Raw genomic sequence first — 14454 nt, forward strand, 5'->3', positions numbered from 1 at the left:
AAGTGCCCTGAATGATGCTACCAGGGACAAGTCTGAAGCCTCGAACTGCAGTTACAGGTATCATGCTGGTATATCACTGTCAGAGGACAAGGATAAGGAAGGTTACCCTTGGATCACTGAAATCCAAGTATATGGCCTTACTGGGTTTGCCCTATGGCAAGGCACTGGATATTTTAACTCCCACTTACAGTCAGCTGCATTCAAAGCAACTGAGAACACAGAGTACTTCGCAAAATATACTCAGGGCTGTATCATTGAATCCTGAATTATAAGTAATAAATATATATAAAAATAGTAGGAATTAAACACAGAATAGGTGAAAAGGGTAGATACATTGTCATTCTAAACTTTCCATGATTGTGTCACGTTGAGTCACTCTCAACCCTAAATATAGTTTGCCATTGTAATTTTCTTTGTAATCTTTCACTTACACCCTAGCATGTTTTGAGCACTTAAGACAACTTTATTGAAATGAAAGACTTAAAGTGACAAGAGTGGTATTTTTCTGCTACTGTTCAGATTTATGCTTCATGCTTAGCAATTTGGAAAATTCACTTAATATTAACATTTTTTAGATCCAAGAATTTTAGAAAGATTATGTTTATAAAAATGGATTCTTTAAAAAGAGATTCACATACAGGTACTACTTTAAAACGTCCCTCTTTTCGATGGATTATTTTGTCTGCCATTTTTCCATATTAACTATCTCAGCCATTTTCAAGGTCATCTTTTCCAGTACAAAAAATTTTTGTGTGTGACTTACTTGCCAGGTCCAATAATATTTACAGGAACCTAGCCTCATCTCGTTTTATATTTTCCTTATTTTCATTTCTAATGTATTTAACTGATCTTTGGATTTTTGTTTGGATTTTTTAAAAAACCAATGTTTTAAATACTCTGTTTTCATTTTATGGACCTGCTAATTCTGTATGCTTCATCTTGCCCCTTCCTGTTTTTTCTGCAGACATTTTCTTGGCAGCATTTTGTAAGGAAGAGCAGAAAAATCACAATCACCTTTTTTTAACCTGGGTAATTGCCATCAGGAATAGCCTTGATATCAGAGGGGCCCACCCATCTCGTGCAAGTACTAGAGATAGTGGTGCATCCTATAGAAATTCTTGAGCAGTTCCGCAGTTTAGTATGATTCGCCAGGGTGTACAAGTTCTGACAGCCTTGCTAGGTTCAAACTCATTCCAAACAGCAGCATTTGGTGGTTTCTACACTGTTTACCATTTCATGTTCCACCGACTTAGTCACTTGGATGCACTGTTTAGCTGGATGTATGTGTAGGCAGTGACATACCTAGATGCTAAACGGATAGTGCAGAAAGATGCAGAACTCCGCCCTTGTCTTGTACAGACAGTACTGACCTGGATCTACTATATCCCTACAGAACATAAGCTGACATATAGATGCCTCTGAACTATATTCCCTACACCTCTCAGTTCCCAAATTATGAAGCAGAACTATCCAAGGCACACAAATAAGAGAAGTTGAAAAGTTGTTACAGTAAAGGAAGATATAACAGCCAACATTTCTTCTCTAACAACCTTGAGCTAATTAACACCAACTCTGAGTTCTCAGCTATCTGTGGGTGGTTTAAGTTAATAACTTTGCTGGATCCAATCTAGCTCCTTTAGAAGGACATTTCTAGTGATTTCATAGCTAAGGGACAGTTAATCCACAACCAGAAAGATGTGGGCAATAACTGAGTTCACTGTTACAAACTCACTCTTATTACAAGAATCAAAAGCATCTCATTAAGGTGTATTTCCTCAGTTTGCTATTCAATTTTATTAACAGAAGGTTTTGAACTTCAAACCTTATGTCTTTTCCTTTGTACTTACAATAGTAATTGCACATATAGAGCACAGTGTATTTAATCTCCCATCCTTCATCTTAAAAGTGTTTTATACTTAATAATAATAATGATGATAGTGATATTAATTTGTGTCCATAAGCTTTAAACCCAGCCTTCTACAATAGTTGCGCAATATTGATTGAAAGGGGTTAGATCAAATGATTCTAGAAACTGAGCAGCTCCAAACTTTTAAGAGCTACTTTTAAGCAAGAACTGTCCCTATCATGCTTTTAAACTGCTAACAACAGAAAGCCCTGACATCCTTCTGTCAACATTTTCCTGAACCACAAATTGCTCATGCATTCGAAATTCACTTGAAATGGCATAAAAAGGCTGTGAAGTAAATGTATTCCTGAAGCTTGGGTCTGCAAGCCGGTGTAATTTCAGAAAACACCATACAGGCTGAAAAGACAGCAGATGCAAGGACTGAATTTAACTATAGATGATAACTCAATTTATTTTCTCTGTAGTCTAGTAACTCAATAAGTCTTTAATGGTTTTGTAAATAAACAGATGGATGCCATCAAGTGCCACAGAATGATAAATCTGATTGGTCTCTGTATAATTTTGGATAGCTTTATTCCAAAAATAGATAGCGGAAGAATCTTACCCCAAAAGTGTGATAAAATAAATGTGGGAACGTAGATTATGGAAAATGGCATTGTCTCAATGATGACTGAAACTTTCCATGATGGTATGACAAAGGATCAAGATAGATCTCAATGTAACTCTTTCTATTTAGTAGATTTGAACAGATTTAACTTCTGTTGATAAAAAAAACATGCATCTTTTCTAGGATTTCAAAGTTAGAGGAAGGAGAATAGGTGATGGGACCCCTTTGCTGAAATATTTAAATCATATATAACTTTATCTTTGAAAGGTTTACGGTTCTAATTTAACTGTAAGCCATCTGCTCCACCTAGTATGTGTTAACTGAATATAAAACCAGACCACCAATTTCAAATAGGAAGGACACATATCATCCAGTGTGTCACCTGCACAGAGATTCATTCACTTCACCCAATTTTGCAACTCTAACTAGACATCTGTTGAATCCTCAAAGTTTAACCGTACAAAATTGAAATTATCTGCTTGGCTTCCAGGAGGAACATGGCTGAATAAGATGCTCTATTAGGTAAAGCTGTACATTCACATGGCTGAATGCAGACAAGACAGGCCCTATTACTGCCTATTTTCTATGTAAGAAACACTGAGTCTTTACAGCGGGACCGAGAAAGTAGAACAAAAGTCCGCTTAATAGCATTGTTTGATCACTAATGTTCTATTTGTGTAAAATAAACCATACTACTGAAAGATTTTATTTTTTTTTTGCCATGGGATTTCTTTAAAAATGACATCAGTATTACATAACCTCTCTCAGCAAAAATCACAAGTGAGAACTTCACATGTTTGTTAGCTGCCTTTAACACTTTTTTGGGTTGTTTTTGTTTTCTTTTCTTTTTCTTTCCTTTGTTGACATCTGTAGAGGTCATGTCAAAAGAAGAAAAGTACACTACAATTTCTTTCAACTAGGGAACACTTAGTCTTGCAGAGTACCTAATGGTCTGCCTGGGATACAATCGAATTTGAAGACCTAACTACAGAACATTTTCTTCTTCCAATTCATGAACTACTTTTCTTTGTACATCCTATCAATTTTAATCTGACTTTCCAAACCCTATTAATCTTGTGCCTTCCTCATAACAGAATAGGCAGAAAGAAAAAAAAAAAAATCACATCCAAGTAATACAAGTTCAGGATTTTCTTTTTTTAGGCTGTGAAATAAGACCAAGCTCCGTAAACTACCACTTTGTTTAGAGGAAGTGGTTACGGTGAGGAAATCAGAGCTGTGAGTAGAAAGTGCCAAAATATAAAGGGACAGCAGTTCCCCATCCCTCCACATGGAGACCTTTGTGGGAATCCTAAGGCTGTCCCTGCCATTTGATAAGGTAGGGAGCACAGGGTCCTGGATACCGTAAGTGCCACCCAGACCCTTCTAGGGACAAATCCCTGCTAGAAATCTGACCCTTTCTACACCAATAGGAAAGCATAGGTTACTGCTGACCTGCAATACATTCACCAAGAAAACTTCTTGACTCTTCCCTGACTTCCAACAAACACACTATAACTATGCTGTACGGAAGCCAATGAACTTCTAAAGTGAGGAGGCTATGCACATCTTTTAAATTTAGAAAACCTATGAAAGTGTATAAAAAGCTTCAAGCAACAAAGGAGGCTGTGTTTTAGAGGTAAAGAAATGCAAGAGTGAAATAAGAATTGCCAAAAGTCAAACTGAGTTAGACCTTGCAAAGGCTTATTAAAACAAGCATCTAAAGATTTTCACTGGATATAAAAATAAGAGATGAAATAAGAGTCATTATGTAGAAAGAATGAGGTGGAGTTCAAGTATTTTCTAGGTATTGTCCCAGAGGTGAATTATTTGATGGTTTTCAAGGAGGGAGAAAATGTTTATCAAAGAAGGTACCATCAACACAAATAATAGAATGAGAGTATGGAAACAGAAATGATGGAAGTTTTATGCATTGACATTAGGGTAATCAGAACACTAGTTCTGTAAGAATAGAAGAAAACAAAGGCTAGTAAGAGTGTAATTTAATAATCTGTCATGTCAAATGCAGTGGCATACAAATTGAAAACAGTAAGTGCTGTTTATTTCATACTAAAAATTATCTAGATTAATGAAAAAAAATGTTTAGTTCTTTTCCAATCTATTAATCAGACTCAGCTGTATAATGCCTGGCAAGAAAGAATAATTAAAGGCAGGTAAATGGAAAATGGGTCAAAATGCACCAACTTTTCATCAAAGATTGTGCCAGACCAATCTGATAGTTTTCCACAAGCAGCTAACTAATTTTCTGGGTAAGAATATGCAAAAGATTTTCTAGATTTCTGAAATCGTATACTGTGGGAAATTATCAACAGACAAAAAAAGATGAGTGATTAGTACAGGAGTCAAGGAGAATGGACAATTGCACGAAGGAGAGAAAACTTCCTCTGTAGAGGAAGATGGTGGCTGCTGAAGGTCTATCATGTCAACAAGAATCAATCTTTTGATCAATCTTTTTTAATATTTTCATTAAAAGCTTGGTATAAAAGTAGGAGTAGGGTGCTGAAATTCAGTCATTGGTATGTATCCATACAGAGAAGGAGTAGAATATAATCCAGAGACTCATGACCTCAAGAACTTGAGGAATATAAATGTACCCAGATTCAACAGTGCAAAATTCAAAGCCATGTATTTTGGAAACAAGCAGAAACATAAACTAAAAGCTCACTGTTTGAGGAAGAGAAGAAGGGCAGGGATGTAAGAAGCTGGCCACAGAAAGACTGAGTTGGAAGGGGGGAAAATTGTTTAAAAAAAGGGAAAGTTAAATGATATACAGCAAGGAAATGTTAGTGCCATTGGGCAATGCCAGATGGGACTTCACATGGCACTCTGAATACAACCTGGCAATGCAAGGTAAAAAAAAAAGCTGAAGTGGAGCTGAAACTGGGACAGTGTTACAAAGGTGTTTAGAAGACTGAAGAACATGTTTAAAGCAGACCTCATTTGCCTTAGCCTGGCAAAATGAAGGTGGAAAAGAGATACGATTGCTGTTTTAAAACTTGCGTGATAGATGTCATGTTGAAAATAGGATAACCCCCAAGTACTTCAGCTGATGGTCAGCCTGCAGGTATAGTTGAAGGATAATGTTTCTTTCCAGGTTAGATCCTCTGATTTTAGTGTTTGGGTTGTAGTGTCTGTTCATAGCCAGAAGCTTAGGATCATGAACATCCATCATTACCCCTCTATTCTCCATGATGAGTGGGGAGAGGAAATCAAATTACCATCTGGATGCAACCTAAAAATGGCTCAGCCAACCTGCACAAACAGTGGAGATGTACATGACTGTACTTACATTTCACAGTGTTCAGAACCTTTACAGGCTCATCAGATGTTCTTTCCGTTCCCTTTAGGCAATTAAAGCTGTAAAAGCCCCCAAAAGATAAAAGACTATTTCTAATACTCTGGGGGAACAGTGACAATTTTGGTTTGAACAATGAATAACTAGTTGTCAAAGAAATGTTCATGGTATTTAACAGTTTTTATTAATATGTCTCATTTTATTGAGTTCCTCTAGGGCAGGAAATCCAGCAATAAAGTTGTAAAACAACCATCTCCACCTCCTCTGTTCTCTTTTTTTTTTTTTCTTTTCTTGCCTTTTTTTTTTTTTTTTTTTCCAGCTGATAGCTCTACAGTATGATTGGACAGTAAAAACCTCAATAAGTTACTTTTGTCAAGATTTGTGGAGGACGCATTGCTAATGTTATACCACAGGTTCTTCATATTAAAGTATTATGTCCTTTTCAAATACATTCTTCAGAAGATACAGAAATCAAGGTTCTATGGCTAGAATGATGTAAAAACTAATTCATAACAGAACCACCTGAAATTCTTTAAAAGACCAGACAAAATCAATACTCACCTCATTCTTCATCACTTACAAAGCTTACTATGCTAAGAACCTCGCTGCTTTTCAGGTAGACTTTACCCTGCAGGTTGTAAAAATAATTCTTTGGGGTTGGGCTGGAGGAGGGGTGGTATGGCTACTTGATCTTATTATCTACTTTGTTTTTGCTATTACTTAAAAAATATTTATGGCAATCATCAGCACCATCTGCCACTTACCACTGTGTTCTTTTTTGCAGTGTCAATACTATAAACACAGTCTGCTCCCTCACTTGATGCAGTGCAGAAGAACAGAATAAAGCAGAAAATAGTCACTCCAAAAATAGGCCTTACTATTTAAAAGAAAGTAAATCCTTAAGTAAAATGATCTTCAGAACAGAAGATTTCAGTTTCCACCAAGTCTTAAAGAGCAGCTCCAGTTAACTGAAAGAACTCCAGATTTCACACGGCACTTGACAAACCAGTTTCTCAGTGTCAATATAGTGAAGTTACTGCTTAATATATTAATTAGGAGTTTAGTTTTAGTTAGTCATTAACCTCTTACAAAGACCATTTCGATTTTCTCACACAATTTTAACTTTTCCTATTTTTTGAGCATTTAGCTGGCCGCATATTGGTAACTACCATGCAGTATCCCTCAATGCAATTACCAAAATTACATTTCTATACAAAATGCCCTAGTCACACCTTTGATTAGAGAGCTGAATTAAACTCAGTCTTCACACAGTCTAAACAGTAAAGGTAAACTTTCAAAAAATTCTGTTCCTCACAGTCTTTTAAAATAATCCAGTTTATCTGCAGAACTTCTGGTCAAATGAATACGGCCACACACCTTTGCAAGCTGAGCCATGTGAATTGTCACTGTGATTTCGACCATGGAAGCATCATTTGTATAGTGCCGATGTATAATATTTTCAGGGGACATTTTGTTTCTAGGAATGGTGAATTTTATGGCACTGTAAACCCTACTTTGGTTTTGGCCTAGACAAAATGCCTGACTCACCCCTGTATGTAACACAAGTTCTAGACATCCACACTGTTTTGCTGTAATACAGTTTGACTTATTTCCAGTTGCATGTTGACACTTCAGAGAAGATGAATAGAAATGAGATTTTATTTTTTTATTCAATATTTCATAAGAGAAATCTTGTTATTTGGGGGGGGGGGGGGGAAATGTCCCTTCTAGGGGAATTGTGAAGTTGGTTTTGCTCTGTGTTTTTAAAATGCTTTCCTGGTTTACATATCACTTTATTCTACCTAAATAGTATTGTTAGGTTATAAATATAAAATCTACTTCTTTGATGCATCAATAAAAACTTATGTCAATAAACCAGCAAATGAATAAAATAAGACAATAGTCTGTCTCCAAAATTACAAAAAAGGAGAGATGACACTCCATCTAGAGAACAAAGAACAGGATGATGCTGAGGAATATGTTCACTTAAATAGACATGTAGGATCCCCAGATACTACTTTGATGAGACTAATAAACTGGCTGTGAAAAAACCAAAATACATAACTATGTTCTGTTTTATCTAGACTTACATCCTTTCACAAATTTCCTTTTTTCTTTTGCAGTATCACTTTTAGGTTTCTTTTTAACATGTTTAAGAGTCTAAATAACCTACTAGTTACAAATATCTTCTCATTTCTACCTCTCCCCCTGCTTTTCTTCTCCCAGCATTCAGTGCTCACGGTCTTTCTTCACTAAAGCCTGCTATATATATGAATTAGAAGTCTCACTTCTAAATGAAGGAAGAGAAAAATAAAGTCTTTTTATATAACTTCAGTATCTCTTCTCTTGCTGTGATTTTCTTTCGCTTAGTTGAAGAATTCTTTTTTTGTCAGTAGGTATTATTCCATATATGCCTTCAAAATGCTGCACACAAGACTATAAATAGTTAATGCCACCATTTTATATTGCATGAAACATATACTTAATGTAAGCATTATTCCACAACAGATACCTTGCCAGCACTCCTTGCTACTAGCTACCTGATGTTATACTATATATAAAGCGTAAGTCATCATTTTTCCAGTCTGAACAGAGACTACACAAAGGACAAACAAGATTAATGTCCAGAGCCTTCTGCTCTAAACAGAAGCAAGCCTCAAGCCTTTCCCCGCCCACCCCCACTCCCTCACCCCCCCCATTGTACAAGGAAGGGTCTTCAAAGAGGTAAAATAGTGTACCAGAATACATGTGTCTGAGAAGACAAGGGGTTAAAGTGGTCCTTAGCAAATGAGCCTCTGAAGTTCACCCTTGACTCTTCAGCCTCTGTGAGGCAGGAGCTTTTCAACAGGCACACAGATATATCAGGTTCAGGCGTTTCCTTGTGTTTGCCTTGTCTTTTCCCTTTGAGTACATGAGAAATGCTACAACGCTCAACAAGCACACAAGGGCCCTTAACAATATGTACTCCATACGTCACACTGTACAGTTCAATTTATATTAACTTTTCCATTAATTCATCCTGTATTTCACCCCTTTAGTATTCTGTAAATACCCTCCAACACAAAAAAAGACCATAAGAGATTCAGCCATCTTCTGCACATCTTAATTGCAGTATATTTTCATCAAAATCTTTAACATTTTTCTCCAAGAAAATCTTTACTCATCCTTGTGGTCCTACTGACTTTATATTGGGTTATTTTGCAAGTATGAAGGGACTGAGCAAAGAACATGTTTGCAGAAATTCATGGGACTTACTTGACCCTGGTGCTTGTCTGCAACTATTTCACTGTATATTGAGACAGGCACACACACGAACCAATTCTACATATGAAAATCCAAGGCTGAGAACAACTGAGTAATACCATTAAATATAATACTGTATAAAACTATTTGATATTTTGTATTTATATTAATGTGCCTCTTATAATATCTATTACCTTTTTTCGGTTTTTAAGCAGAGAAAATTAGAAATAGAACGAAATTGTTGTTACCGAAAACCCCTTATCCAGACCTAATTGCCTTGTAGAACACTTAATGAGTTGTTATTCATTATGATGGTGAGTACAGGGAAGGCAGATGGCATGGTAATTTTATTGATTCTGTGATCCTACTGTAGCTTGCTGATTAAGTGGGATTGAACACCACAGTTAGTGTGGCCAGAATTACGTGATATTCTGTCTTGATTCAAGGATATCGGAGAGTAACTTTCAGATAGCACTGCTGGAGAGCCCTGCTGAACGTGAAATTTTGCTATCTTCAATTATATTTATAGGAACACAAAATTGCATGCAGTCTTCCAGGATAAACATTCCACAACTTTCACTGCAAAATTTGGAAATTTTGCTGATGAAAGTAACATAACCTGTAAATAATTCACAAATCACATCACTGTTTAAAGCATTTGCTGGCCTAATGGTTGGTTTAATAATGACACGATCACAGTTCTTTTAACGGAATTTATCACACTACCAAGCTATTCTTTCTGTATTGCCCAGTATATCACCAGAGCTGTATGAGGACCTTGAAGGAGATATTCTTGGTCTTTCCACTACTGGTAATTCATTGGCACCTTTTTCTGCATTAAGTAATTTATATATTATCCTCTTGTTCTCTTTTTTTTTTTTTTTTTGTCTATCTTGTTTTGAGATGTATAATTCAACTCTTTCTAGAGATTTGAGTGCAGCTGCTCTCATTTTTAGATCTCCTTTGATATTAAGAGTTTAAGCTATCTAAAGCACGGGGTCAGACACTACAGCAATAATAATGATCTCTAGTTTCCAATGTGTCATAAAATCTATAAGACATGTATGTTAATTGTATGTTAGAATCTGCCCACAACTGCTTGGAGAAGCGATTTTTCTGGTATGCACATACATCAATGCATGTATATTGACATACACATGAATTGTACATAGAACTGCGGGGGTTTTTAACCTTTGAATTTCGATCTGATTACTCGGGTAAAATGCAGCCAATGAGACAAATGAAGAAGAAGGAAACCACATGTTCTGTCAGGAAATCCAAAATTGAGAAAGTTTGTTTTCATCACTGCTAAACTTCCTTAATATTTTTCATTGATCATTCCATTATAATTTGGTTCCAATTTCTGCCTTAATCCAAGCAAAATGTCATTTAAAACAGCTGTTACTCTAGAGAAGTATAACTGAATTGTTAGGATCTTCTTCAAAGCTTACACCTAAAAGAAAATGGCAGGTCTACTGTGCTACACCTAACCTACTACAATGGTAACATTTAATGACTTTTCAGATTTTCAGGATGTTTAATTCTACAAATTGTTCCTTCATTGAAAAAGTGCCTTTTAAAAACATGAGTCAGAATGAATAGTGGGTTGGTTTTTTTGCAATAAATTATTTTTTATCAATATTTTATCTGAATCTACATGGCCAATCTGTATAAGAGCTCTCTTAAACCACATATTAATTTTAAGCAGTTTAATTATGTCAACCTTGCTGTTACTTGTATACTTATAGAGTTAGCACTTAGAACTAGGCAACGCTGTTGCAAGTCTGTAAAGTTCTGAGTATTTTCTGCAGGAAGTAGAGAGCACCCAGATCTCCACTGGGATACGTGGTGTCTCCTAGAGAATGTTTTGCCTTGCACAGCCTTTGGCCAAAGCCCAACATCTGTAGTTTCAACTTTTCTTTCAGCTGCTGATAAAGTATAAAACACATGCTGCAGAAAGAGTAACCTTTACACTAGTTCATTGGTTGTTTTTTTTTTTAATATTCAGAGATATTTTTCAGCAAAATATTTGTTAATGTAAATCTTGGAAACAAGTAAAACTCACATTTGATCAAATTCAGACCTTAAAATCATACAAACACAACTCTAAACTCCAGTAGAGCGTAGACTAGTTATTTGTGGAAAGAATTAGCTTTCCTGATTTCAGAGAAAATGCAACACAGAACAGTACAGGCATTTCCTTCCTATATTTCAGGCATCTGCATATAAGAAATGAAACCCATGGTCTCTCAATGTGAACTGAGAATCAGTATCGATGATGTATCATTTAAACAAATATGTTTGACACACCGTCAGTTTTATCCTAGAATGATCCCAATGAGCTTGAAAATGGTTATATGCAAGTAATAGAGGATTCTAAAATTACTTGGCAAGACATAATTACTGAACTCACTACTTCCAACCACCTAAATATCATTGTTTTAACCTAGCTTAGGTCATAAGGGAAACCAACTGCATAGCAAACATATGTCTGCCCACAAAGCTTCCACATCATTTCAAATAACTTGGCACAGTTCACAGCATCTGCTCCCAGGAAAGAAGCAGCAGGTAGAGCTGCAGGACAGGAACGAAGTGAATTAGTAGAGCTACAGGTATGCCAACGAACTTGCATAATAGCTTCTGCCTAGACTGTGAATGGTTGCATACAGTGAAAGCAGTCCATGAGTATCAAAATTCATTACACACAAGAAAAAACGATTATAGCAATATAATCTAATGGTTGAGTCAGCATGGTCGCACGCCTGAAGCATTTCTATCTGCTTTTGACCCTGAATGAAGTGAAAGTTGTGGCACTAAAAATTTTAGATATTTTTAAATACTAAATGGCTGACAAAAACCATAATAACAAATGGAGGAACAGCATTTGAAATATATGCCTGCAAAGCTTACAGGAGGCATAGACAGAGCAGAACAGGAGGAGGCGACATGTAAAAGAAGTGCATGCTTTCACAGACAGAAACATTCAAAATGACACATCTGCTGTGTTGTTGAACTCAACTCCAGTGTCAAAAAGCCTACTCCCTCCACATTTTACACAGAGCAAAGAACAGCAAACATTTCTAAAAAAACTGTATGTAGTAAATAGAAGATGATTACGAAGTAACTAGATAAACACATTTTTACTGCCAAGACGCACATCATAGGTAAATTTGAAAACAACAGAAAAAAAAATAATTTCAAGCTCCAATTTCAACAATTACTTTTCATTTCCTTTCATAATATTTTTCCTTGTAAGACTATAAACACCTTTGTTTCTTTTTCATTTCCTTGAAACATGAACAGGGAATACGCTAAACATCCTTCCTCCCTCATTGCTCTCTTCAGAGCACTTACATTTATATACTTCTTCCAGGAAATGTATTTGACAAAGCATCAGTAACACTTTTATTTTCGTAGCACTTCCAGAAATTATACTCCAAGCCATAAACAGCATTTTAAGAACTAAGTCCTCATCTCAGAACTCAGGATGAGGGGGTAAACAACAGACATCCCCCCCCCCCCCCCCATGAACTAAAGAACTAAATAAGAGATAGCCATCGGGCCAAAAGAAGAAGAAAAAACACTCAGCTGAGCTTATTTCCAACATGAGTCAACTGAGTTCACCCTCACCATCAATACTCAATCCATTTTACAGATTAAAAAGTATTTTTGAAGGTTAAAACGATATCTTTTTGTCTCTTAATGATAAAAGCTAGCCTTAAAGCATATTTTCTGGTTAATAGGAGCATTTTGGGCACGTACCATGCAGCCTACTATTCATTACAAAGGTGTTGGCAACAACTCCAATGATTTCTGAAATAGTAAACTGGCCATTTGTGCAGTGCCACATTACTGTCTCAGCTTTGTTGTCACGACAATTTTGTATCATATAATTGTAGGCAATTATTTAAAGGATTAAAAAAGTGTATTTAGGTACTTCTGGTTTAAGAAGTATTTTATAAAAATGGCTGTAATGGTTTTGAACAAGGATGCACCATAGATCAGATAAGGTAAATTATTATGAGAAGTGCTTCCAGATAATGCAAATGCTGCTTTAAAATGAGCTGGGATCATCTCCAAAGTGAACACCTTCCTAATGAAGCAGAGACGTTCACGCACACAATCCCAGGTTTCATCCGATAGGCATTCTGGAAATGCTAAGATTTCAATTGAATCCTGGACAGGACAGCATTTGGATTCACGGTGCAAAGGAACTTAACTAGAAGTTAGGCACTAAACATCAACTTAAACTGGGAATACTCATTGGTATTATAGCAACTTGAGCTGAAACTCTAGAAGAGTCAGCACCTGAAATTTTTTTGCCCTAAAGACAAGGTTGAAGAATATTGGCATGCATACATACTGTGTCAGGAAGCACTAATAAGATATGCCATTGTACACCAGCCTATTTTGATCATTGGGCTTGGTATTTGGGATACCACATCAAATTCCAAACAAAAATCCCTCATTGAACACTGGTCCTAAACTTAGCATCAACTTAACAGATTAGCCCCTCATATTCGTATTCTGTGCCATTTTGGATCTGTGTGGGTGCATTTGTCCAAGTAGACTGCATTGCATAAGGACAGACATGACGCTCACCAACACGAGCCTTACCTGACTGACCAGGGGGTGGGACTCCTGATGGTCCTCTGGGCAGACATAAAAATACTGTGAGGACTGCGGCTCTGTTTCCTGAACATGGCTCAATGGCAATCGGCTTAGGAGCACCCTGAAAAAGGAAGATACTATGTAATGTCCAAAATTCTCATTACATTTTTACTTGTACATCTTTAATTTTTTTTTAGGTTCACCATAACAATAGAAAGATACTTTTCCCAAATAGGTCTTTGCATTTAAGCAGACTGTCCTACCCATGTAATTGATTTAAAACCAGACTTTAACAGCCTACACTGCAAATCTAACCAAACAGAAAAAATTAAATTATCATAAAGACAGCAAAATTATACTTAATTTTATAGCTCACTAAATGTAGTGATATAAACTTCTTAAAGCTTAGAAAAAGGCAAAACCTTATGGTATACACAATAGTACCTGACAGTACTGGAATTTCGCCTATTCTAATAAGATGTACCCATGTGAAGGAATTGTGCTTCAACAGCACCCATTACTTGGCCCTCCTAGTGCCAAAACCATAAAATGAGAGTAAATCTGTATTATATATAGATATATAAAGATAGCAAATCCCTCTGGAGTTTCCCAGACCAGTAAGTCTGCCTTCTCTGTGCCTATCCTGGAAAGCAGGCAGGACCTTCCTGATTTTTTTTGCATAGAGGTGCAGTGTTACTATGCTGAAGTAAACTTAGAAACTCTCTGAAAATGTTGCCTGCGTGATTATCAGCTTGCTTTGTCTTATGTAAAGCTATGACAATGGTGTTTTTGCTGACGGGAGGTATGTGCTGT

The 14454-nt window shown here is 36.3% G+C and overlaps 1 protein-coding gene across 1 annotated transcript in view; it reads right to left on the reverse strand.

Moving 5' to 3' along the window:
- Window positions 1-14454, reverse strand: part of ATRNL1 (attractin like 1) — a 531929-nt gene that overhangs the window by 40794 nt on the left and 476681 nt on the right. Inside the window, exon 28 of the mRNA XM_086466503.1 lies at window positions 13648-13762. Within this exon, the coding sequence (XP_086322629.1) occupies window positions 13648-13762 (115 nt within the window). The remainder of the gene's footprint in view (window positions 1-13647; window positions 13763-14454) is intronic.

The sequence above is a fragment of the Leptosomus discolor genome, chromosome 6 (assembly GCF_034619465.1).
Source record: "Leptosomus discolor isolate bLepDis1 chromosome 6, bLepDis1.hap2, whole genome shotgun sequence".
NCBI classification, from domain to species: domain Eukaryota; kingdom Metazoa; phylum Chordata; class Aves; order Leptosomiformes; family Leptosomidae; genus Leptosomus; species Leptosomus discolor.